Source organism: Rhododendron vialii, chromosome 12a (assembly GCF_030253575.1).
Source record: "Rhododendron vialii isolate Sample 1 chromosome 12a, ASM3025357v1".
In the NCBI taxonomy this organism is placed as follows: domain Eukaryota; kingdom Viridiplantae; phylum Streptophyta; class Magnoliopsida; order Ericales; family Ericaceae; genus Rhododendron; species Rhododendron vialii.
This window is the reverse complement of record NC_080568.1, coordinates 30,992,462-31,018,359: the sequence shown is the minus strand read 5'-3', so window position 1 is coordinate 31,018,359 and position 25,898 is coordinate 30,992,462. Positions and strand designations below refer to the sequence as shown.

General features: G+C 38.4%; 1 protein-coding gene, 1 non-coding gene and 1 pseudogene across 3 annotated transcripts; all 3 read left to right on the top strand.

The window, feature by feature from the left end:
* Positions 1 to 3,334: 3,334 nt before the first annotated feature.
* On the top strand, positions 3,335 to 16,179 carry LOC131312016 (probable alpha-mannosidase At5g13980; annotated as a pseudogene).
* LOC131312249 (small nucleolar RNA snoR100) lies at positions 6,404 to 6,511 on the top strand. Its single transcript, XR_009195816.1, has one exon. It is a non-coding gene; the product is annotated as a small nucleolar RNA snoR100 (small nucleolar RNA).
* Positions 16,180 to 17,688: 1,509 nt separating the features above from the next.
* LOC131312011 (ATP-dependent Clp protease ATP-binding subunit ClpA homolog CD4B, chloroplastic-like) lies at positions 17,689 to 25,664 on the top strand. Of its 2 annotated transcripts, none has more exons than XM_058339701.1 (10): positions 17,689 to 17,843; positions 18,791 to 19,372; positions 19,551 to 19,666; positions 19,770 to 19,892; positions 19,970 to 20,155; positions 21,013 to 21,228; positions 21,982 to 22,199; positions 23,535 to 23,610; positions 23,714 to 23,794; positions 24,213 to 25,664. In XM_058339701.1, the coding sequence occupies exons 2-10, from the start codon at positions 18,808 to 18,810 to the stop codon at positions 25,413 to 25,415; spliced, it is 2,784 nt and encodes a 927-aa protein (XP_058195684.1). In that variant the 5' UTR covers positions 17,689 to 17,843; positions 18,791 to 18,807; the 3' UTR covers positions 25,416 to 25,664. The 2 variants fall into 2 exon arrangements, with proteins under 2 accessions (XP_058195684.1, XP_058195683.1); XM_058339700.1 differs by having other exon boundaries at positions 23,705 to 23,794.
* Positions 25,665 to 25,898: the final 234 nt, after the last annotated feature.

The following is a 25,898-nucleotide window of genomic DNA, read 5'->3' as shown; positions in this document are numbered from 1 at the left end:
GACAACAACAAAGATATCATTGCCGTCGAATCTACCAGATCAATTCATGCAACAAATATTTGACATGGTTTTCCATTTATTTTTAAGTGTCTAGAAGAAATATGCGTACATCATTAGATCCACCCTTCGTACCCGATGTAGCAAAAGGTGGTAAGCGTTGAAATCCCTAATAGGAGTAAATTTTACCACATGTGGTTGATTTCAATCATCATGAGCTAAATTAGAATTAGAGCTGTCTAGGGGGCTAAGATCCAGTTAAGACTACTAGTGCTCAATTTGGATTGCTATGAGTGTGTGGGTGGGCATCTAGTGTAGCAGCAACAAACAAATGGTTGGAGAAACACGCATTTAGATTTATTTTTCTAACTTTATTTTTGTCACGATGGTGCAGCTAGATGGATTGATAACAACCGCTATCAATTGGATTCGATCGATGAAAATTCAATAGTTGAGGGACTAAATAAGTGTAATTCATAATCTAGGGACAAATTAAAGAGAATTTGTATAGTTTGAGAGATAAAAGTGCAATTAATCCAATCGAATTCAAATTTTTTTCGTATCACTTGGCTTATTGTCATTTTTTTGGGATTATTGCATCCTCACGTCAAGAGGACTAAAAAGTAAAAAAATTTGACCCAAAATCCAATTTTTTTTGAATAAAGACCAAAAAATTGGCTTATTGATTTTTTTTTGTCTTTATTCAAATAAAAATGAATTTCGGTCAAAATTTTTTACTTTTTAGATTCCTCTTGTAGTGAGGATGCAATAATCCCAAAAAAAAATGACAATAAGCCAAGTGATACGAAAAAAATTTGAATAAAGACAAAAAATAAGCTACTATGGCTTATTTGTCCGAACGGGCCATTATAACTTTTGCACAAATTTGGAGGAAAACAACAAAATTGCTAAAACTAATATTAGTGATTGATTTTGGCATTTCACTTATTGATAACCATACTCTAACATTTGTCGTTCAGAGTTCAAAATACACATGGCAAGAACGTTAAAAGACAAATATTTGGAGTGTGGTTATAAAAAAATAAAGTGCCAAAATCATTGCCCAATCCGGAATTTTATAGCTCTGGTCCATTTTCTCATGTGTTCATCATTTGACTCATTTGTATTTCGTTAATATAACAGTCTGTTTGGAAAATGTTAAGAAAGTGAAAGAGAGCAGAGTAAAAAGTGAGGAAAATGAAGGAATCTTTTTTATTGCACCAAATATTTGATTTTGTTAACAACATTTATAAATACCAATGGTTCAAACTACTAGAAAATTGTTAGTCTAGCTATCGGATGAAACCTGCAAGGTTCATTTGGACATTGGCAAACTACATTTGTACATATCAGTTACAATATTTCGGTTAAAATTTCTCAAATGCTATCAACGCATACAAAATTTTGTCCCGAATTTTACTGAAACATCGCTAGTGAGGTAAGATTAGTATGCTAGGCTAAGCCGAGGTGAGGCAAGCTGACCGGAGACCTAATTTTTATCATAAAAAGTTACGAATTAGTTAGTAAAATAAAAAATTTAATCAACGTATGCTAAAGCATTGTTTGATAGTATGAATTTTCGGTGATCCAATTATTCACCGTATTAGTTCTTTAGAACTCTCATTAGAGATAAGGAGGAGGGAAATAAATTCAATGGTTGGGAGTTTATTACGAATATTCTTTTGTCCAAGACGACCAAGAACTCTCTCCCTCCCCTCTTACACAGTTACACGTCCCTGAGAGATTATTCACCAGAAGTACCCATGGCACCGACACGTACCCTGTGCCTTTTCCCACCGCACATTTAATTATTTAAATGGGACTTGGCCTCTTTTCGTTAAGAGAAATAAGTATTACTCCCTCCATTCCATATTGAAGTTTCAGTCTTTCATTATTTGAAATCTCTTACAAAATTGTCTATATAGTTTGATCTATAATATTTTTTATATGCAATATGAATATTATTTGATAGATCTCAATTAGTTCTATTAAACAAAAATTTTAAATTGTTTGAAATATCATATATTGAGCTGCATGTGCGTCGAAAATGGACTCTCAATTAGGAACAGAGAGAGTAGTATTTTTCAAATAGTAGATTTTTTTGGAATTAAAAGTGATGTATTGTGAGAAAATGATCTGTTTCATAAAATGAAAAACACACTTTTATCTCTGAGATACCACAGTTTAAAAATGTGTTCTATCCAGATTAGACGCCATTGCCAATTGTAGGCCCTATCGAGCGTTCACTTCAATCATCTAAATCATTCATCTTGTAGGACCTGCAAATTAATATGTCAACGCAAAAAATCAATTTGATTAAACATCAATAGTTATATAAAAAAATTAATTGTGGTTTATAAAATGAACGGTCTGATTTTGCCACCAGTTTTTTTAGTTAAATTGTCTATTTTATAAACAAAAGTTTTATTTTTTTTACATAGCAACTGGCGTCCGATCAAAGCTGTTTTTTGACGTGGACATATAACTTTGCGGGCATTATAAAATGAATGATTCAAATTACTAAAATAAATGCTCGATGTAACCCACAATGGGTGGCGGAAACCATGGGACTTCCACCTCATCCGCAGAGAATCTCTTTCCAGTTCTCCCCATGTGACCGTTTGCTTTCCACATCATCTATTGATTTCGCGCGCGAACCCCCACTTTCTCTCATCAGACTTTCCCGACAACGACTACTACATCCCTGTCCACTTTAAACTAGAATCGTTTCCGTTCGATACACGGAATAAACAACAAATGTGAGCTCGATATTTTGTAGTAGAATCATATAATTTTTTTGTCATTGTGCATCGAACGGAAATGACGTTAGTTGATAGAAGTTGGGGTGCGTGCTGTCCCTCAGAAACAACATGAGCGTTGGGTCAATCCGAGCCGTCTCAACAATGGACGACTCAAATTGCAACAAATATTAAATCAAATTAAATTACTTCAAAAAATTAAATCAAATTAATTTGTAACAAAAAAAAATCAAATATTGTACCTGTTCAATGCATATGATAAAAAAATTAACATTAGTTTTTTTCGATCCTGTATATCGTACGGACACAACGCTACCTATAAAAAATATAATCTAATATTTTTTTGTCTCATGTTCGATGTACGTTAGCATTAGTCTTATTCTGTATACTGACATAGGATATTTTTTCCTTTCTTTCTTCCCCTCCCCCCACTCCTACGTTCCCTCCCCCTCTCTCTCTTCCCTCCCCCACTCCCACGTTAAAACTCTAAATTCTATCTTCCCTCCCCCACTCCCACGCTAAAACTCTAAATTCTATAAATTTAGGATTAAGGGTTGGTAGCCTTTTACTTCAACTACATTCCTATGGTATATTTATAGATAGATAGATAGACTCCTCCTTGTTTAATCCAAACAACCGGTTGAAGACAAAGGACATAGCTAGCAGCCTAGCACTCTCCACTATTCCCTCATCGGATCGGATGTCCCGTTCCCTATCCCGAAAACACTTCTTTACTACTCCAGTATATTAAAAGAGCCCGTGCTTCAATTGTGATTCTTGAGCTTCTCGATTTCAACACCAATGGCGATTCGACGACTGTCTCTGTTGATTTCAGTGGTGATCGCTGCTCTGTGTGTGGAATCCAAGTACATGGTGTACAACACTTCCCAGGGTATAGTCCATGGGAAGCTCAACGTTCATATGGTTCCTCACTCCCACGACGACGTCGGATGGTTGAAGACTATCGATCAGTACTACGTTGGTTCCAACAACTCCATTCAGGTCTCTCTCTCTCTCTCTCTCTCTCTCTCTATCTATCTATACATACATATATATGTATATATATGCAGATATTCATTTCTTTCCTCTTTCTTTCACCATGGTAAGCTACTCGGAGAAGTTAACTCCACCATCATTCTCTTGTAGATAGTGTTGCAACAAGAAAGAGGCCTGAAATCAGACATTAACGAAGGATTGGGCACCTTGTCTAGGCGGTGTACAATCAATAATGCTAGGGACACAGCACTCCATCACACCACAACACCAACCACACCAGCCTACGTGGCACTGCATGATTGGGAATAAGAGAATAACCACTTTGAAATAATGAGAGAACAACCACTTTGAAACAACTTTGCAACCATCAATCATACAGTGCTTCGTAGGCGGGTGTGGTTGGTGTTGTGTGGAGTGATGCATCTGTAGCATTATTTGTGCATAATATGCCAATAATGACAAATGAGTTAGAATTTTGATAAACATGTTACGAATATCAATACACCAGTATGCTTTTAGCGCATTATCAACTGCTTTTAGCATTTTCCCTTCAAATGTCTGCCGTTTAGTTTGGTGTCTGAGTTTTTGCTGATTATCGTGTGTATCGACTTGTATCAGGTGGCGTGTGTGCAAAATGTATTAGATTCACTTATTCCGGCGTTGTTGGCTGATAAGAATCGGAAGTTCATTTACGTTGAACAGGTCGATTTCTATTTCATTTGCTTAACAAACACATGTGTACTAATTTTCTTTATGGGTCTTGCTAACCTCTACCTAACAGGCAATGATAATATGCAAGCAAGTTCGGATTTCAATACATATCTCATGGATATTAATACACTCTCACATTTATCAATTCACTTTTCTTGGATATTGATGCTCCTTTTTACCTATTATCCTTCGCCCTTAGGGCTGAGGTTAGCATCTTCCTTTCCATATTTTCAAACCGAATTGGAGAATAAATGTGGTTAAAAGCTTGATCGATGTGAACCGTGACATCGGTTCTTCATCAAGTCTTTAAGAAGAATCCCAACTTATCCCGAATGCCCACTTTATTCATCCTTTGTTTTGAATGCTCCACTCCTCATTCTTTAAATCAATGCATACACAGGCTTCGGTGTATTTATTCTTTTAGAAATTCCAAGCTTATCTGCCCCCAAAACTATCTTTTCCTTGTTTTGATGGAAATTTTCTTTCACAAAGATAAGTATAGTTTGGTGAAAGGATTGGAGCTCATTTTTGCCCCACTTCCATCGAATTTTAAGTGTGATGAAAGGTTTGGTGAGGGGCTGGGAATGCCTTTATATGGGTATTAAGTGTATGAATATAGATGGACACATAAGCGCACAGGCTGAAAATGGAACTGATTTTGGGGGCGTATATTTTATTACAGGCATTCTTTCAGAGGTGGTGGCGGGATCAGAGTGAGCTAATGCAGAATACTGTCAAGCAGCTTGTCAACTCGGGTCAACTAGAGTTTATGTATGCAATAACATATGCCCATTTCCATTGTACACAAAAGTCCAAAACTAGGCCTCTCTGAGCCTTAAAGCTCTGATTTTTGGCAATTTGACTCTTGTATATATTGTTCAGTCCATATGGGAAATGAGACCAAGATATTTGTTTGCTACTTTTGATTGAGCATGTTGGTAGAAGGTTGGGAATGGATATTTTGGTAAATGTAGTAGATAAAGTTTGATTGAGTGTGTGTGTGCAGAAATGGGGGTATGTGCATGCACGATGAAGCGGCCCCACACTATATTGACATGGTAGATCAGACTACGCTTGGGCATCGATTTATTAAAGAGGAGTTCAATGTGACTCCAAGAATTGGTTGGCAAATTGATCCCTTTGGGCATTCCGCAGTGCAAGCTTAGCTTTTGGGGGCAGAGGTATGGCAACTCTCAGGATTATTACTCCTTGCGGCATGAGGATGGTTCATTACCCTTGTTTTTGACATCAACTGCCAAGACATTGAAGAGTATCTCTTTGAAGGAAATGAAAAATCGAGCTCAAAATAATGCACGCTGCTGGTTGATGATTAATTTTCATTCATTTTGTTCATTTAGGTTGGCTTTGACTCTCTTTTCTTTGGGCGAATTGATTACCAAGACATAGCTAAGAGAAAACTTGAGAAAAGTCTTGAGGTTGTCTGGCAGGGCTCTAAAAGTCTCGGTTCATCTGCACAGGTAAGTCAAATTATTTTCAGTTTGATTCTGCTATTGTAATATACTAATATTTCTCATATTATACTCGTCATTGATGTGATCAGTATCGTTTAGATTAACAGATTGTATTTTTTGTCTCAATTTCGGTTTCCTGGAAATAAAATCTCGTGTTAGTACTATTGTAGATTTTTGCTGGGGCATTCCCTCGTAATTATGAACCCCCAACTGGTTTCTACTTCGAAGTTGATGATAACCGTGATGATTCCCACATTGTTCAGGTAAACGTGTGGATAAATAATGCAAATATGTTGTAGAACATTGTTAGATCATATGATGAGTATTGTCTTTTATGCATTGAAGGATAATATCAATTTGTTCGATTACAATGTCCAAGAGCGTGTCAATGATTTTGTAGCTGCTGCTTTAGCACAGGTAAGCTAGGTGTAGGTATTTTACTCACAACGTTTGGAACCTATTGACTATCAATGAAAGAAGCATGGTAATGTGCACAGAAATTGAATTGAGCCTCTAGGCCTGCCCTCTCTGATACCATTTGGCTTTGATTTGGGGGCATGGTTCCGCAACAAAATAGGTATGGGGGGCCACTATTTCAGTGGTATTCTGAGAGCAGCCACTTTGTGCATATTGCCAAAGGTTAGGTCTATCTCCAATCGTCCCCCACCCATACCCCCAGTGATTAGGGACTACATGGGTTTTATTGTTGTTGTTGTTGTTGTTGTATTTGGAACATGTTGACCTTTGTCTTACCATTCACCTGCAATTCACTTGTTGACAACTAGCTATTTGCTTGGCTCAACATTTTAAGAAATAATTGCTTGAACAATATGCAGCAATTCCATCCAATTATGATATATCAAACTTAAAGCTTGGGTTGGCTTGAAGATTACTATTTGCAAGGAAAAGTCTAACAACGTGTGAGACTTATGGTTTTTATATGTTTCCTCTTTCAGGCTAATATTACTCACACGAATCATATAATGTGGACCATGGGCACAGATTTCAAGTACCAATATGCTCACACATGGTATCGGAATATGGACAAGCTAATTCATTATGTCAATCAAGTTAGTTATCTCCGACATTGCTGGATGTGTTTGTTTCTTTATTTCCATCTGTATTCGGATGTGCTTGTGTTTGCACTGCATTTACCTTTGTCAATAAATTGTCTATTCTAGTATTCTTTGAGTCTCCGTAACCATCCTTTAGTTCATGTAAAGACTATGCAACATTTTGACGATAGATTATACAGACACATGCCGCATACTGTTTTTACTATACTTTCTTTGTCTAACCACATATTGAACCCCCACGCATAACTAAATAGCAATTTTCAAAATTTCTCCCTCCCTCTCTCTCTTCTCTCTCGCACTCCCTCGAAATATTTTCCGGGAACCCCCAATATCGAGCTCCCATTCTCCATTTCAAGCCTCCCAGCTTTTTACAGGTATACCTAATCTCTCTCTCTAAACAAATCTAGGGTTTCACCTTTTCAATGCCCCCTCTCATTTTAGACATGGACCGGAAGATACACACTATCGCATCAAGGGTTGTTCACATGCTAAAGGAGTCGTTAATAACGTTACACCAGACGTTTCTTCCATTCATTGTTGTGGCCACTTTCCCAAAGATTCGTGTTAAGACATCTTCTGGTTCCGACTCCTTTTATGATGAATCATTCTCTGATGAAACCCTCTTGTTTAGGGCTTTAGGAAAACAATTCCAAGGTTTCTCTCTTGCTCTTTTGTTGGTCTTTTGCTCGTTGGCTCTGTGGGATCTCCCTATCGAGTTAGGGTTGCCCCCTTTCTCTTTGTTTATCAGTTTGACCGCCTTTCGCGTCCACTAATGCGGTCCAACCGAGAACAAAGAGAAATAGGGCAACCCCGACTCGATAGGGAGATCCCACAGAGCCAACAGCCAGAACAAAAGACCAATATAAGAGCAAGTGAGAAACCTTGGAATTGTCTTTCCAAAGCCCTAAACACGAGGGTCTCATCAAAGAATGATTCATCATAAAAGGAGTCAGAACTAGAAGACATCTTAACACAAATCTTTGGGAAAGTGGCCACAACAATGAATGAAAGAAACGTCTGGTATAACGTTATTGACGACTCCTCGAGCGTGTGAACAATCCTTGATGCGATAGTCTGTATCATCCGGTACATGTCTAAAAAGAGAGAGGGGGCATTGAGAGAAGGTGAAACCCTATATCTGTTTTAGAGAGAGAGAGAGATTAAGTATACCTGTAAAAAGCTAGGAGGCTTGAAATGGAGAATGGAATCTCGACGTTGGAGTTTCCTGGAAAATTTTTAGAGAGGGGTTGAAGTTAACAAGCTAAAGCTTGTTGACGTGCACTAGCTTAAAATTTGAGGCTGAAATCCTGCACCTAACCATACTGCTTACTGTAATTCATAATGGTTTATTGGTTTTCTTTTGAATATATATTCTCGTGATTTAATCCCTCTTTCTTCAACTTCATAGTATGAAAGGTGCACTTTGTTTTGGGTATGTATATGGTCATTTTGTGCTTGTATGCTTGTAGGATGGTCGTGTCAATGCACTATATTCAACCCCAACAATATACACTGATGCAAAATACGCTGAACATCAATCTTGGCCGCTTAAGACGGATGACTACTTCCCGTGAGTTCAAAATTTGGCTTCTGGAATATGGAATATGGAATAAAAGCCACTATTATTACCCAGGTGACAAGAACTTGGTGTATTCCTTTCTCAGGTATGCAGACCGTTTAAATGCTTACTGGACTGGCTATTTTACAAGTAGGCCTGGTCTGAAAGGCTATGTGAGGGTAATGAGTGGCTACTATTTGGTAGGTTATGGAACCAATTTCATTTTCTTTGATAAGAAAATTGTCTTATGCTATTTTACTTTGGGCAAGATTCCAAATTTTTGTACTGAATGGATTCCAATACATGATAGGCTGCAAGGCAATTGGAGTTTTTCAGAGGGAGGAGTGAAAAAGGACCCACTACTGACAGTTTGGGTGATGCTCTGGCAATTGTTCAGCATCATGATGCTATTACCGGAACTTCAAAGCAGCATGTGGCTGATGATTATGCAAAACGGCTCTTTATAGGCTACAAGGAGGTGAATATTTGATCTGGGAGCCCAAAAAATTACCTCTTACTTCTCAGTGTTATGCTATGACCATGTGTAATCCGCTATCCTTTTTTTGCAGGCCGAGGAGTTGGTTGCAGCTTCACTTGCTTGTATGGTAGATTCAGGATTAAAATCTGGATGCAGGAGTTCAGTGACCAAGTTTCAGCAGGCAAAACAATGAGGACCCTATTTTCTTTTAGTAATTGGAGTACTTAGATTAAGCTGCATATCCGTATGTGTTCCAAGTTTTGTTTTTAATTACTAGGAAGTATAGAATTGCTATTCATTTCACACAACGAGAAACTAGCTAATAGTGATTTTGGAGAGTCCAAACCATGAAACCACTGCACACCTCAAAGGACCAGTATAAGCTTCAGGGAGGTAGAGGACACCAGAAGTCTCACTCCGATTGGGGAGAAGTACAAGAAGGTCATGTTCTTTTCTTTTCGAACAAGAATAAGAGGTATCAAGATTGCGCCAAAATATTTGTGATGGAGTCGGGCTTTAGAGTAACTTCAAAATGTCATTGCAGATGTCCGCATACCTCAATGAGCAATTTAGTAATTGCTTTATTTCTTTTCACTTTTTTTAATACATTATGTAGTTATTAATTGGGTCCAAAAAGCTACAAGTTGTTAAACCTCCCCCCATCAATAACCTCTCCCCTGGATTGGGTAGGAGTAAATCCCAGGTATTGAATGCTAATTTGGGGATGTTATTTTACCGACTAGTTGTATTTCCTTGATAGCTAAACTAGCATCTACATCAATCTAGTTTGAGTTTAACAATAATTTCATTTTAACAGCGAGAAAATGATTAGGGGCCTGTACAGACCACAGCATTATAGCTAAATACTATACGGATATAGTTAAGGCACATGCATTTGCAGCACATTGTTTTTCTCTATACCATTGCAAAGGGATCTATTAGAGTAATTGATTTTGCTTGTGTGGGTTTCCCCCTGTCCAGATTTGTCTGCCCTTTGATATTATTTATTTATTAGTTCTCCCTTTTTTGTTCCAGTGTCCGCTTCTGAACATAACTTATTGTCCTGCAACAGAAGTTGATCTATCCCAGGGAAAAAAATTGGTAAGAAGTATGTTCCAACATTTTTTTTTTGGTCTTTTTTTTCCCGATAGGTAGGATAAGAGAATATTTTTCTTGAACTTGAACACTTGGTACGTTTTATCTTCTGTAGGTGGTGGTTGTCTACAATTCCCTGGGGTGGAAAAGAGATGGTGTTGTAAAAATTCCGGTGAGTATTTTATGTTTATTCCAAGCCCATGATCTTAGTCAACTTTTGCAGTATCATCTCTGAGAAAAGCTCTTACAAAAGTTGCTCTTGTCTGTGTTTCTTCAATGCTTCAGGTGTCCATACTCAGTACTGATCCTGTTATATGTTGCATATAATGCTTAGAATAGGAAACATGTCTTCACTTCTCTTAAAATCAAAAGAAGAAAAGGGGAAGGAAGGATGGGGGTTATATGGTGTAGTGTGGCAGCTTGTTACCCTCTTATCATGTCAGAAATAGCAGCGCTGTAATTTATTTACTTTTTTACCTGAAGAAAGCTGCTGTATGAAGAATAAGGATAAACTGTTGTAGGCATGTAGCATGGGCATGTGTTTCCTGGTGTATATTCCCAGTTGGATGAAAACGTTCATATTCTTTCCCTTTGAAGAAAGATAATGACTGGATATTAATGGTACTAATTCATCATTTTTTGTCTTTTCCTTGTGGCCAACTTTAACAATTTGTTTGAGGATTCTTGAATTATGTATCTAATGCATAGACTTGCCATTAGGTGATCCATGGGAATGTCAGTGTTCAAGATTCCAGCGGACAAGAAATTGAGTCGCAACTTCTACCACTGGCTAATGTTTCTCTTGGCGTAAGAAACTTCTATGCTACTGCATATGTGGGAAATTCCCCTAGTGTGACCCCCAGGTATTGGCTTGCCTTCACGGCATCTGTTCCACCTCTGGGTTTCAGCACTTATGTCATCTCTACTCCTAAAGGGGCAGGTTAAACTTCTAACTTTCATATATGATGTACTTATGGATCGTAGGAACTAGGAAATCATTTAGTTCATTTCTCGGTATGTTGACATGAGGCTGTATTTTCCTTTCGTCCCATTTTTTACAAATGCAGCCGCTACTTTTGCAACACAGACATTATACGAATCCAAGGGAAGTGAGAACGGTATCATTGAAGTGGGGCCAGGGAATTTGAAGCTTATTTATTCTGCAAGTGAAGGAAAACTTACTCAATATGTTAATACAAAAAGCTCAGTATGTTATTGGTGGCCCCTTCTTTTTTCAATCTTGCCGACTGCCGTTTTAGCTATGATAAGACGAAAGAACATAATGTAGATGTTTCTTTTTGAACTTCTGGAAAACATTACTTTAATCTTTCTTTCTTTGGACTTTTTAATATGCTTTTGATTTGGTATTAAACCAATTTGAAGGTCAAAGCATCTATAGAGCAATCGTATAGCTATTATTCTGGAGATGATGGATTCCAGGAGTATTATGATGGATTCCAGAAGTATTTCCAGGTAATTAAATGTTTTTGATATTCCAGTTGCTTTAATATCACCATTTGTGAGCCTCTTGTTTCTATATCTCTCGTCATATTGTTGTATTGGCCTGTTGCATCATCGTTTCGACTTAACATATGGAAACTTCACCCTTTTTTTTGTTCTTTTTGGTGGTTGTGGTAAAAGGCCTCTGGAGCGTATGTCTTTCGTCCCAATGGTACATTACCCATTGCATCAGAAGGGCAGGTACATAATATAGCTTTCAAAGCATTTACGACATGGAGGCGCCCTAGTGATGCCAATGATCAACTAAGGAGTTTGTGAAACTGCAGATTCCCTTTACAGTATTGCGAGGACCACTATTTGATGAAGTTCATCAGAAGATTAATTCATGGATACATCAGGTATTACCTTTTTGGATCCTTCTTTTGTTCGTCTATTTTGTTTTGTTTTGGTTTGGTTTCATTGAATTAAGGATATCAAGGGGAAACCATTGTTAGCAAGTTTAAGGGTAGGTCTTGGAGAACTTAGCACCATCTTTGAGATAAGGGGGCAAACTAAAATCATATAACTTAGCCATCTTATGTTTTTGTGCTGCAATCTACAGGTTAACAACTTAACATATTAAGTTGTCAGATATTGCCTCTGATGCTTTTTATAAACCATCATTAAATTTCTCGTAGGTGACATCTTCTTCACCTGTTATTATTGGCCTGACGATAATGTTTGGTAAAACCAAAAAAATTGCAACTTTTGCATAAAATAATGTGATCTGTATCTCTCTCTCTCTCTCTCTCTCTCTCTCTCTCTCAAACGCGCACACACAGTAGAATTCTTGTGATGGTATTTGGTACTGCAGATAAGATGTGGAGGAAAATAAGGATCTGGTACAGAATACAGTCTCGTCAAATGATGGTGACCTAAAAATACTTTAGCATGTGGTCAACATAAATTTATATTCTTGATTCTCTTGGCAATTTATTGTTGCTTGTATGGGCAGGTCACTAGAGTGTATAAGGAAAAGGAGCATATTGAAGTTGAATTCACTGTAAGTGAACCTTTGTTTCCCATCATTTCTGTGTTGGCAGGAGTTCTTAGTAGTGATTGCTCACTAGAGTAGGGAAATTGTATATCAAAGAAGGTAAATTCCATCTTGAAGCTCTCCCCAATGGAAACATACTGAATTTCAGGTTGGCCCTATTTCTGTTGATGATGGAATTGGAAAGGAGATTGTAACCCAGTTTACAACAGCTATAAAAAGCAATAAGACATTTTATACAGATTCCAGTGGACGTGATTTCCTTCAAAGGGTATGTTGTGTATCTGCATTTGGTAGTATCTATCTGTTATTACCCAAGTGACATATGCCTTACTATCAGTGCCAGCAGATTATTTAACAAAATAAATAGGTCAGCACTAACAAACTCATGAAGCTGAAGGAATTATCTTATTTTGCAGATTCGAGATTATAGAGCTGACTGGGACCTTCAGGTGAACCAACCTGTTGCAGGAAAGTAAGTTGACATTGTAATTGACGTTATTTGTAAGTGTGAAGGTATATTTTTCATGGGGTAAATTGTGTGGGGCGAATCTAAACTTTGGTTCAGCATGGAACTATGGAAGGGTATGTCAATGTAAAAGAGGGGTATTGAAGCGTCCGACTCAAAACCAATGGACAATGAGTGGGAGAGGCCGTCTAGGCTCATATACGAGTATTGGGGGTTATATTTAACCAATGTGAGATAACCGCTAATACTCCCCTGCACGTGCGTTCCTTCTCTCGCTCGTGGAGAGGTAAACAAAGGGTCCAAGCATAGGAATCGCAACAAGTTACTTAAGGCTAACGGGGCAATTAATTAAGAGTCTTGGCAAAAAATCTAAAAGACTAGCTCTTGATATCATGTTAAAGCATTCAACTCAAAAGCAATTGGCAATGATTGGGGAGGTCGCCCAAGCTCATATACAAGTTTCGGAGACTAAAAAATTAACAATTTGGGACGAGCTCTAACAAGGAGAATTTGGTGAAAAGAAAATATTTACATTGACAATTGCCAGAATTGGGATGTCGAATTTCAGAAATCGTTGGCCAATTATTCTACCCTTATTCAGAGTTCACATTAAGGAAGTTTGGCAAAGTTTACGTTAGGCACTAAAGAAACTTGATTCTTAGCTTTAACATCGAAACGTTCATTGAAAGGTACAATGGCGAATAATTCAGCAGAAGTTTACATTATTGAATAATGCTACAGCTCTGTAGTTTTTTTCCTTAACTCGAGTTTTTTATTGTAAAATCAACTAGAATACATATGTCAATAATTTTGTACTTATTTCTTTAACTCGAGATATCTTGCGATGACCAGTTAGCTGGTGAAGATGGATATCTCTTTACCGTGGCTTTGCAATTGTACAATGCTCTTTACACTTTCTACAAATTAAACTCATATATCCATTATGGGTGTGAAAGGAGGAGTAGCTCTTGCGCTCTCTCGTGGTGCCCTATTTTAATGTGATAGTTTCACTTTCATCACAATTTGGTTAGACCATTTGGACTTGGAAGTATTGATGTCTAGTTTGGTTAACTTTCAGATTAATCTTGAAATGTACATTAAGGATGACAGTGAAGAGTTCTCAGTTTTGGTAGATAGATCTGTGGGCGGATCCAGCATTGTGGATGGGCAACTGGAGTTGATGCTCCATAGGTTTGTTCTTTGCATTATGTTACTTGCTTCTTCCAAATTCTCATAAGTACTACATTTGTTCTTTAACATAAGTCATGACAATTAGAATCTCCTAATTATATCAGTTCCAGGATAGATAAACTGGTTTCTATTATGTAGGAGATTGCTTAATGATGATGCTAGAGGTGTTCGTGAGGCATTAAATGAAACAGTGTGTGTTCATAACAAATGCAGTGGATTAACAGTAAGCACATTGTAATCGAATATTTTTCATGCTTTCCTAATGTGATATTGGATGTAGGCCTTCATGATCACATGTCAATGTTTGTGAATGGAATGTGAAAGTAGTACTTTTGCAGCTTCAATTTTGTTATGGAATTGAGTGCAAGGCAAGAGCCACACGTGGTTAATGATTTGGTTAAAAATCATGATTCTCACAGGCCCAAGGGAAGTTTTATCTCAGAATTGATCCTCTTGGAGAAGGAGCTAAGTGGCGTAGATCATTTGGTCAGGAGATATATTCTCCATTTCTGTTGGCCGTCACAGAGCAGGTGGGAGAACAACCTCGGAAGTGGTCTTGTAGCTCATGAGGTAATTTTCTCAATAGTAATAATTGATTGTTCATAATTTTGCAGGATACGAATATAAATGTGCCAATCTTTAAGGGGATGGAACCCTCCTACAGTCTACCCGATAACGTTGCAATGATAACCCTCCAGGTATTTGCCTGTACTCTTAATGACCTGTCAAGCGTGGTTCATTCTATAGGTGGTTGTGGATTGCTAAAGCACCTTGTGCTATACCATTGTTCTGAATACTGCAGGAACTTGAAGATGGAAAAGTTCTCCTTCGGTTGGCACACTTATATGAGGTCTTTCTATTTCATATTTAAGTTTTGGTTTGGCATGCACTTTTATTATGCCATCAGTTTTTCTGGAAAACATTTTATAATGTTGTCTGGGGTTTGGTATTATGGAAAATGTAAGCAAGAAATTTTTTTTACTGTCGATGAAATTGAGTTTTATTTTTCCGGAAAATGGTTCCCACTTTCAAATTGTGGAAAGCACGTACAAATTGTCAGTATATCGAATGCTACCACCACATTGCCACCCACTACGAGGACATTGCCACCACCATCACCCTGCTGCCATCACTGCTGTTGGCACCATACCACCACTGCTGCCATTCCGCCACCACCTACCCCTACCGCCACTGTTGTCACCACTGGTGGCAGCCCCTTGCCACCACCTAACTTTTGCTCGTGTCTTGCTGAATTTTATTAGCTATACAAATTATCTAAGTTCGTCATGATAACTCCGAGGTAAATGAAAACCAACGTTGCATTCTATAATGCAGAACTTGTTTTTTAAACTAAATCTTGTTACTTCTATGATTCTAGGTTGGAGAGGACAAGGATCTCTCAGCACTGGCAAGTGTAGAACTGAAGAAACTGTTTCCTGATAAAAAGGTTGATTTAAATTACGTTGCCATGATCACTCTCCTATATCAGATTACTAAATGTGATCAAAATTGTTTCTCTGTAGCTAAGGAAAGTTACAGAAATGAGCTTATCGGCCAATCAAGAGAGAGAAGAAATGATAAAGAAGAGATTGGTTTGGAAAGTAGAAGGCTCTCAGAATGATAAATCCAAAGTGTTAAGAGGAGGTCCTGTTGATCCTATAAAGCTGGTGGTTGAAATTGCTCCAATGGAAATTCGCACCTTCGTAATCGAGTTTCCTTCATTACGAAAAAAATAAAAAATAATTCCAGTGGAATTCACGAAAAGTAGTGGGAAGACGATCTTTGTTCTTTATTACTAGTTGAGAATACATTGTCCTAGGTATGGTAGGGATCGTGGATACCTGGTTTTTTCCAAACACACTAATGTATTGGAGCTTTTCCTTGTTTTTTTGTTATTTTCGAGAGAAAAGCTATAAATAGACGCCATGCAGACAAAACTCTCTCGGACTCGCGTCTTTAACAAAAGATGCCCGCCATCGAAACATAGCCTAAAGCTAAAGTTGAAAATGCTAGCTAGTTAGGATGGAGAGACCGCCAAACAAAATCGGAACAAAAACTATTCCAAGACCTAAAGAAATGCTTTACAGCTGCATACGCTGGTAGTCATATATACGAAGGAAAAAAAACAAAGAAAAAAAAACGAAGAAAAAAAAACTTAGGTATCTTGTTATTCACAAATCATTGTCCCTTCGGGGGAGTACGATAAGATTGGAATGATACAAATCATCAGCACATGTTAGTTTGGGATTGAAAAATATTTTTTTTCTTTGTAACTCCATCGATATGTATATATATGCATCCCTTTGTGAAATAAAATAAAAGATCTCTTATGAACTATATACATTTGTTAAGTGTATGGACATATACCGGCGAGACGAAACAACGGTGATAATTATATTTATGAAACGCAATATTTTGAAATTGATAACGTGATGTCACGTTTTGTTTTGTTCTTACTACTACGATGTTGGTGTCCTTCGTCAAAAGGAAAGAAGATAATATTAAGAGAGATGTTACTAACTTAAGAAAGCTTGTGATCGTGTAAAAGACCTAGTTAGGTTTGCTCGATTTCTCAATTACTAAGAATTGGTGAGAGTAACCTTTCGGCTTCAATAAATCAATGGGTCAATAATTGCTTCCTATATTATACTTCAAAGTTGTTCTTTGTTGATTCTCCAATTTTTACAAATTAATTGCATTCTGATCATTTCAAAATCCGGAACGGCACTTACAAGTTACAAAGAAATTCACCAAAATACAAAGATAAGAAACAAATGCACAACCTGGACAAATAGGACACCTAATCTCTCTTATCGCAAAACTGACACACAGAGTTTGATCAATAGAACAAGTCTAACGACAAAGAGGATAGGCACCTAAGGGGGCACCAATTCAAACAAATACATAAGCAATTCGACACCATTTGAACTATATAGTACTGTTATAGATGTCATTTGTTCAAAATATTGTAAGTCCAATTTTGTTGGATATTTCAGTCACACCCCCTAAATTGTTGAATATGAGGCCCCACTTGTTACAAGAATAATTTTGTAGCCTCGTTTTTTTTCCCCTTTCTTCTTCTCCTCATAATTTTAGCTGTTTTTATAAAAGTTCCGCTTCCGCCAAAAATATTATTCTAGGAGTGAGCCACAACACAAATACTCTTGATCGGCCGTTGAAATAGCACTATTTATTTTCGGTTCTTGAAATTTTTAATGCCTTCGGACTTTTGAAATAAGATTAACTCTTCTTAAAAAAAATGTCCTGTCAGACTCTCTTGAGATTACTTGTGCTACACTAGGGCACAAGAAGTCATAACTGACTAACTGAGACATGAAAGGGTGAATATGATAATTTCGGAGTATTTCTAGGGTGAAATTCAGTTTCGGGGGTAAAATTCGTAATATCATAAAGTTTTAGGGTGAATTTTGTGAAACTGAAATGTCTATATAATGTTCAGCCCTAAACCCAAAATCTTACATAAATCCAACAAGCCTCAGCAGTCAGCGCCGGCGACGTTCGGAGGCGCCGGCGACGATAAGAACAAGTACCTCTCTCTTTCTCTCTCTCCGTCTCCCTCTCTGTCTTTCCATGGTCGTCTCTCTCTCTCTCTCTCTCTCTCTCTCTCTCTGTTTGTTGTTTTCTATTCAGATGCTTAAAAATTTACAATTTTGGGCTATAGTCATTGAAAGTATCGAACAATTTTTATTAGCGACCATACAATCTTTTTGGGATGGAGGTAGTGTTAGTTTATTTTCCTTGGGCCTGAATTCTTCTGATGCAATGAGCCAATAGCTAATTAGTTTATAGTTTTATTTTTCAGTCGTAGAAAAGTATCTATCAGCAGCCCGTTGTCATAATTTTCAGTCTTCATTAATGCGTTTGTATCGCTTCTACCCCGAGTTTAGTTGTCCTCTATGTTACATTCACCCTTCTAAGTGTGATAAGTACGCGTGTTTGTTTGTTTTTTTTTCTTTTCTTGGGGAAAGTCAGCATTGTTAATTGGAGTAGTTAGTTTGAACCCTGCCAAATGCATGGGAGTACATGGTGCCTTCCACTTGGCTTCCGCTCCAGTTGCAAGGGTATTAATATGCAAGGTTATTAAAATGTGACGGACGTGTTTAGTGATATTGGCCCAGCAGGCATATTTTTGTATTTGAAATTCTCACTGAACTATGCGTATAAGTTGTTTACTGCAGCACTCCTATGAAACACATGAAGTACCCGAAGGCACATAGTAAACACCATTTATTCTTGGGAAAAGAAAGAAAATGCAGTTAAATATGAACATCATTGCTGTGCCTTCATGTGTCAGTGAGATGAATCTGACACGTAAGACACATACCCGCAGCTGACTCCTGTACCAGAGTCTAGTCCACATAACGTAGGTTGTCTTTTTGGATATAGGATACTGAGATGCTTTTTTTTCCCCTTTCTTTTTTGCGTTCTTCATTTGTATGGATTGGCTTTTGAGTTTACGGTTACTGAATGCAGAACCACTTCTGGAAGTCATGGATAGGGCTCTCGCACAGTTGACATATTTACCTTTGTTAAATCCTATTTTGAAGCATGGCCAGATCAAGGGCTATGGGAAAACGACTAGGACAGCAAGAATGGTATGTAATGTACAATTCTCTCCCCTTAGGATGGCAAGGTTTTCAGGGTTGCGAGGTTCTAATGCTTTTGGTACAATGGTTAGACCTGGCCTTGATTTCCACTCTACGCTGGCACCCGCTATCTCCAATCGCCAAAGAAAGTCTAGGAGATTTGTTCCTAATGCCATGTTTGAGCGTTTCACAGAAAAAGCAATAAAGGTCATTATGCTTGCACAAGAGGAAACAAAACGTCTAGGTCACAATAATGTTGGGACAGAGCAGCTTTTGTTAGGTCTTATTGGAGAGGGAACTGGGATTGCTGCTAAGGTTCTCAAATCGATGGGAATCAATTTGAAAGATGCCCGTATTGAATCGGAGAAGATCATTGGGCGTGGTAGTGGAATTGTTTCTGGGGAGATTCCATTTACTCCTCTTGCAAAGCGTGTTTTGGAACTCTCTCTAGAGGAAGCCAGCAAGCTTGGTAAGTCGCTTGGCTTCTTTTCTTGGTTAGAAAATTATAGTCAATGCGCTGTGGTTTTTGAACTTCTAAGCAAGAATTATTAAATAATTTGTTCCACTTGTGTATGCCTTCCTGCTCTCTGTTATGTTTATATGCAGAAAAACTTTGTATGGATTTATTTTATGATTGAGTGTTTCAGGTCATAGTTATATAGGGACGGAGCATTTGCTGTTGGGATTGCTTAGTGAGGGTGAAGGCGTGGCAGCAACGATTCTTGAAAGTTTAGGTGCTGATCCAAATAACATCCGCACACAGGCAAGTTTGGTCATCATCTCAAGTGTTTGTTTTGCCCCTTTCATTTTGTTTGATTCCTGAAGTTTTTAGTTGACTAAATTAGAGTCTTCAATTGGGAAAGTAGGTCATTCGAATGGTCGGAGAAAGTTCAGAATCTGTCAGTGCAGGTTTTGGAGGGGGATCTACTGGCAGTAAGATGCCGACATTGGAGGAGTATGGCACTAACTTGACAAAGTTGGCAGAGGAGGTATCTTGTGTTTTATGCATATGAATGGCATTGATTTTAGAGAAATGGTACCTAAGCTGGTTATTTTGCATTTGAAGGGCAAACTGGATCCAGTTGTTGGCAGGCAGGTGCAAATAGAACGTGTGACCCAAATTTTAGGTCGCCGGACAAAAAATAACCCATGCCTTATTGGAGAACCTGGTGTTGGAAAAACAGCTATTGCAGAAGGCCTTGCTCTACGAATTGCAAAGGGTGATGTTCCAGAAACCATAGAAGGAAAGATGGTGAGTAGAAGTTCGTATTGATGGTAGTGTAGGACCATATGTGAATCACAGATACTATTTGCTATAGACTTCAAGTTTTTGTGCAATTTAAATGGTCCATATACTGCCTCAATGCTGTGTCAACTCAATGCTGAATTGACACTGTCCACTTCATTCTTTCACGCTTTCTTTCTTCTATATGTTCAATAAGGATCTGCTTGGGGATGCGCATTACTGTACTTGACACAGACACGAAAAGCTTATTACTTGGATATCGCTTTCAAAATTCTCTTAAAAAAAGGGATATCGCTTTCAAATTGGGTGTAGGTTTAGATCAGTCTGTGAGGATATTAGCCAATGCTATCTGCAAGGTTTTATGTATCCTACCTGATTTAATTGAGTGAAAAGTCCACTTTACCTCCATGGTTTTCTCCTTGTGCAGATGATCGCCCTAACATTCATAGTGACCCACTTTTTATTTTGACATCTTAACAACCACTTCATTTTCTCCATTGGCTTCTGGGAAAGTAAACATCATTAGTCTTTCCCATGTAAGTTTCTTTCCTGAAAGCTCAAAAACCTTCCTTCGATAATTTGGCAGTGAGTAATATTTGAGGATGGGGCATGACTATTTCTTGCATCATTAAATTCAATTCCCTTTCAGTTCTGGGGCTACAAAATAGGTGTTATGAGTTTTAATTTGTAGAAGTTCTCGTGTCGGAGACATTCTTGTTTAATAGGATTGAATAATTACCCTGATGCACCCACAAAAGAGAAAAGGTCATTATCTGCTGATTGTAGTTTTGATTAAATTTATTGTTGTCTGTTTTCTCCTTTGAAAATTGGAATATTATACCGTCTATGCTTGGGTAATGCAGGTTATTACACTAGATATGGGTCTTCTTGTTGCTGGCACGAAATATCGGGGAGAGTTTGAGGAAAGACTGAAGAAGTTGATGGAGGAAATTAAACAAAGCGATGATATAATTCTATTTATTGACGAGGTGCACACATTAATTGGAGCTGGAGCAGCAGAGGGGGCAATTGATGCTGCAAACATCCTCAAACCAGCTCTTGCTAGAGGTGAATTGCAGGTATGACTTACACTATCATTCTAAATTTCTAACCATATAGCTTTGCTTTTTAGAGTTATGGCCGTGTGGCATCAATAAGGATTTGATACATTTTGTGAGCAAACTGGGAACCATTTCATACTCATGCTCTCTTATTTGTTGAGTTAATTTCCTTTTAAGCTCTCACTTTAGCCTTTTCTTCTAACCTCTGACTATTTAGCATGTCTACGGATTTGACATGTAACAAATATGTTGGCCCAATAGGTATTTTGAAGTAAGACATTTACGTGGCACTGTGGCAGGCATATGAGTGTGCGAACAGGATCATGTTAACTGATTCTTTCGTCCTCTTTCCCTAATTGGGCCCAAACTTTTTCTTTCTTGAGAAAGTGCTTCTGGTCTACTCATAAAAAGAAGAGAACTTTGAAGGGTTGGTAATTTATAACAATAAAGATTGTGTTGGTTCTCTCTGACACATGCACGATTGTGAAGTGCTGCCAATTTTAATCATGTTGTAAAGCTTTTGTAGAATTTTATTCAAAAGGACACCCCAAGTGCTTGATCGAAAATTTTCAATGTTTTGATCTTGTGTTGGTCAGGTGGAATATGTTTCTTTTAGATTTCTAAGATCACTTCTGAGAATCAGTTACTGTGGTACTGATGTTTTTTTGACGCACTACTCAAAGTTTATGTTAGTGCTCATATGTTTTCTGTTGAAGCTTCTCATTAGTTTAGTTTACACGGAAATAATTATTTTTTCCCCAACCAACGCAGTGTATTGGGGCCACAACACTAGATGAATACAGGAAGCACATTGAGAAAGACCCAGCCTTGGAGAGACGTTTCCAGCCAGTGAAGGTGCCTGAACCAACTGTTGATGAAACTATAGAGATTTTGAAAGGGCTCCGAGAACGATATGAGATGCACCACAAGCTTCGTTACACAGACGAGGCATTAGTTTCTGCAGCGAAATTGTCATACCAGTATATTAGGTATGTAGTTTATGTAACAGTTTCTCCAGATGTTTATACTTTGTACTTATGCACTGAATTGGTGACGCTTATACACGAAATGAATGTACCTCTTGGAGAATAACCCGAAACAGCTATAACTAAACTTGGTATTATGTGGGAAACACTTTTTGTAGAATTTTTTTTTTCTGTACTACTGCACTTAGTGACACTGGTACATAAGATTAATGAAACAGCTATAAATAAGCTTGGAATTATAAACAGCTATAAATAAGCTTGGAATTATATGAATGCACTTATTCAATTTCAGAAGATATTTGTACTCTTTACATGTGCTCAAAGTCAGTGACACTGGTACATTAGATGTATGTACCTATCGGAGAATAAACTGAAACAGCTGTAACTGATGGTAGTACTTGTATGGGTAAATGCATTTTTAGCCTTGCAGCTGTAACGCTGGTTCTAGTTCTTCTTGACTGCAGCAGTGGCATTAGTATTGCCACTCATGTCATCACTAATTTAAATTATTAGCTCCTCTGGATAAAAGCACCTATCCCTTTGAAAATATACATATTCAGTGTTAGTCCTGTAACTGAGGCCAGCATAAACCATGCTGTTATATCCAAGTTCTTACAAATAAGTTTTAAAGCTCTAATGTGGACTTCTTGGAATAAGTTTAGGTAGGTTGGTAGTGGATTAACTTTTGTAGTGTTTTTCACAAACCTTGAAGACCGATAATAATTAAATAGAAATAAAATAGATGTAAAGAAACACCACAGGTTAGGGAAGTTGTAGTTTAAAAACCAGTCATAGAACCATTGCTAGTTATAGACTGATTATTAGCTGATAGGTTATCTTCTGCCAGCAACGATGGGTATCGTTCTGTAGTACTAGGTGGAACTCTTACTTTTATTAGATATATGTGGTTGAGTTTGGACATGTGAGAAATGACTAAGCAAACCATCCCTTGGGGATCACTCTGAGAGATGCTCCGTTTGCTCATCTACTAATGTAAATAGAAATACGATAACACAGAAAAAGAGGAGGGAAAAAATGAAGAAAAAGGTACTGGAAAGACTGATCACAGCTTAGTTTTCTGGGCACTCACAAATCACATTTAACTAAGTTCGAACTTTTACCGAATCTTGTATGACTTAACATGTGAGCACAGTGATACAAATTGGACAAAGATCTTTTTTTTTTTTTGGGTCGAAAGTTCACCTGTAAGTTGCATGATTAATGGATGGCTAATTTTCCCGGATTTGTGTGTATGGGTATACTTGCACATTGTGACCTCTTTCTTAGGACAGTTGTACTAATTTCTGCATGCGATGGGTTTTTTTTTTGGTGTTCCAGTGATCGTTTCCTACCTGATAAAGCAATTGACTTGCTTGATGAAGCTGGTTCTTGTGTTCGGCTTCGTCATGCTCAGGTATGAAGATTATGCCGCCCTTAGTGCTATACTACTATCCATTTTCGCTGTTTCACGTCTAAGGTGATTGAGTTGCATTTCTTGTACTTTGCAGCTCCCAGAGGCAGCTAAAGAGCTTGATAAAGAGCTGAGGCAGATTACGAAAGAGAAGAATGAAGCTGTTCGCAGCCAGGACTACGAAAAGGTACTTAATTATATTATGTTTCCTCATCAGTTCAATGTTGGATTGTTTTGCAAGGTTTTAGCAATCCCCCCCCCCCCCCCCCCCCCCCCCCCCCCGTTTTTTTTGGGGGAATGACGAAGATCTTTATAAGGACGCAGTCGACCGGGAGACTTGTGGGTAAAATCTTGTTTAGTTGGAAAGATTTGTTATAGTCAAGGAACAAAATTATCTTTTTCCCAACAGAAATGGCTGAAACATTTTTGTTTCGCTTCAAACACAATTACCCACTGGTACCACTGGAACATACAGAAAGTGTCACAGAAACATGTAGAAGCACTACAAACCACACTGAACCATTGCATTGTTCGACACCTATTAGAAATATCCAACCATAATGTTTCCTTCAAAAAGCTTACAACATTAAACTTTTTTCGAGTAGGCTGGGACCTTGCATGATAGAGAAATGGACCTTAGGGCTCAGATTACAGCTCTTGTAGACAAAGGCAAAGAGATGACTGAAGCAGAGACTGAAGCAGCAGGGGACAGTGGTCCCATGGTGACAGAAGTGGACATTCAGCACATTGTGTCCACGTGGACCGGTATCCCGGTTAATAAAGTATCGACTGATGAATCTGAACGTCTCCTCAAGATGGAAGAGACTCTCCATGAGCGAATCATCGGCCAGGAAGAAGCCGTAGAGGCCATCAGCCGCGCGATTCGCCGTGCCCGTGTCGGACTTAAAAACCCTAATCGGCCAATTGCTAGTTTCATCTTCTCTGGTCCCACCGGCGTCGGGAAGTCGGAACTGGCAAAAGCACTAGCCGCCTACTACTTTGGCTCCGAAGATGCCATGATCCGACTTGACATGAGTGAGTTCATGGAGAGACACACCGTCTCCAAGCTCATTGGCTCGCCGCCCGGATACATTGGGTACGCCGAAGGAGGCCAGCTAACGGAGGCCGTCAGGCGGCGTCCCTATACCGTCGTGCTCTTTGATGAGATCGAGAAGGCGCACCCAGATGTTTTCAACATGATGCTTCAAATTCTTGAGGACGGAAGGTTGACTGATAGCAAAGGGCGGACCGTGGATTTCAAGAACACCCTGTTGATTATGACGTCGAATGTGGGAAGTAGCGTGATCGTGAAGGGAGGCCGCCGTCGCAAACAATTAGGCTTTGACTTCGATTTGGAGGAGAACGTCAAGAAGGATACGAGTTACAACCAAATCAAGAGCCTCGTGCAGGAGGAACTCAAGCAGTATTTCCGCCCGGAGTTCTTGAATAGGTTGGATGAGATGATTGTCTTCCGGCAACTCACAAAGATTGAGGTTAAGGAGATTGCTGATATTATGCTGAAGGAAGTGTTTGAGAGGCTGAAGGTGAAGGGGATAGAGCTTCAGGTGACGGAGCGGTTTAAAGATAGAGTGGTGGATGAAGGGTACCAACCGAGCTATGGAGCGAGGCCCCTTAGAAGAGCCATAATGAGACTCTTGGAGGATTGCATGGCTGAGAAGATGTTGGCTGGAGATATCAAAGAAGGCGACTCGGTAATTGTAGATGTCGATTCGGATGGTAAAGTGAGGGTTCTAAACGGATACACTGGTGTAACTCCTGAGCGGTTACCCGAACCTCTTGCAACATAGATCAGGTGTTCTACTTTTTGAGCTTATTTGTACAATTTTGTATTACTACTCTTCTTTCGAGTTGGGTATTATTGTTGCAAGTCTGATACAAATTGGTCTGCAGGGTAGAATCAGATGCCGATTTAGTGGCTAGGTTTCCGAAAGTGTTGTTTCTATACATTAGGAATTGCTCGCATTTTTCGGGTCAACAGAGGGGATGATGTTACTGTTGGATTTGTGTTCCCATGAAATAAAGGACGTTTTCTTGAAGTTCTTGTTTTTTCATGTTATACTGTTTTTCCTTCTTGTGCTCGTTATGTAACTTCGTGATTCTTGTCGCAGCCTATGTCATGGATGAATGTACAAACACTTGAAAAATTTTGGTCTAGGAAATTTTTGGTTGCTCCTGGTGTACGATCACATGGTGTCCGATCACTGCACAATCATGCCAATGTATAAATCCCACGTGATTATACGGTGGTTAAGGGAACTGGGGCACCACAT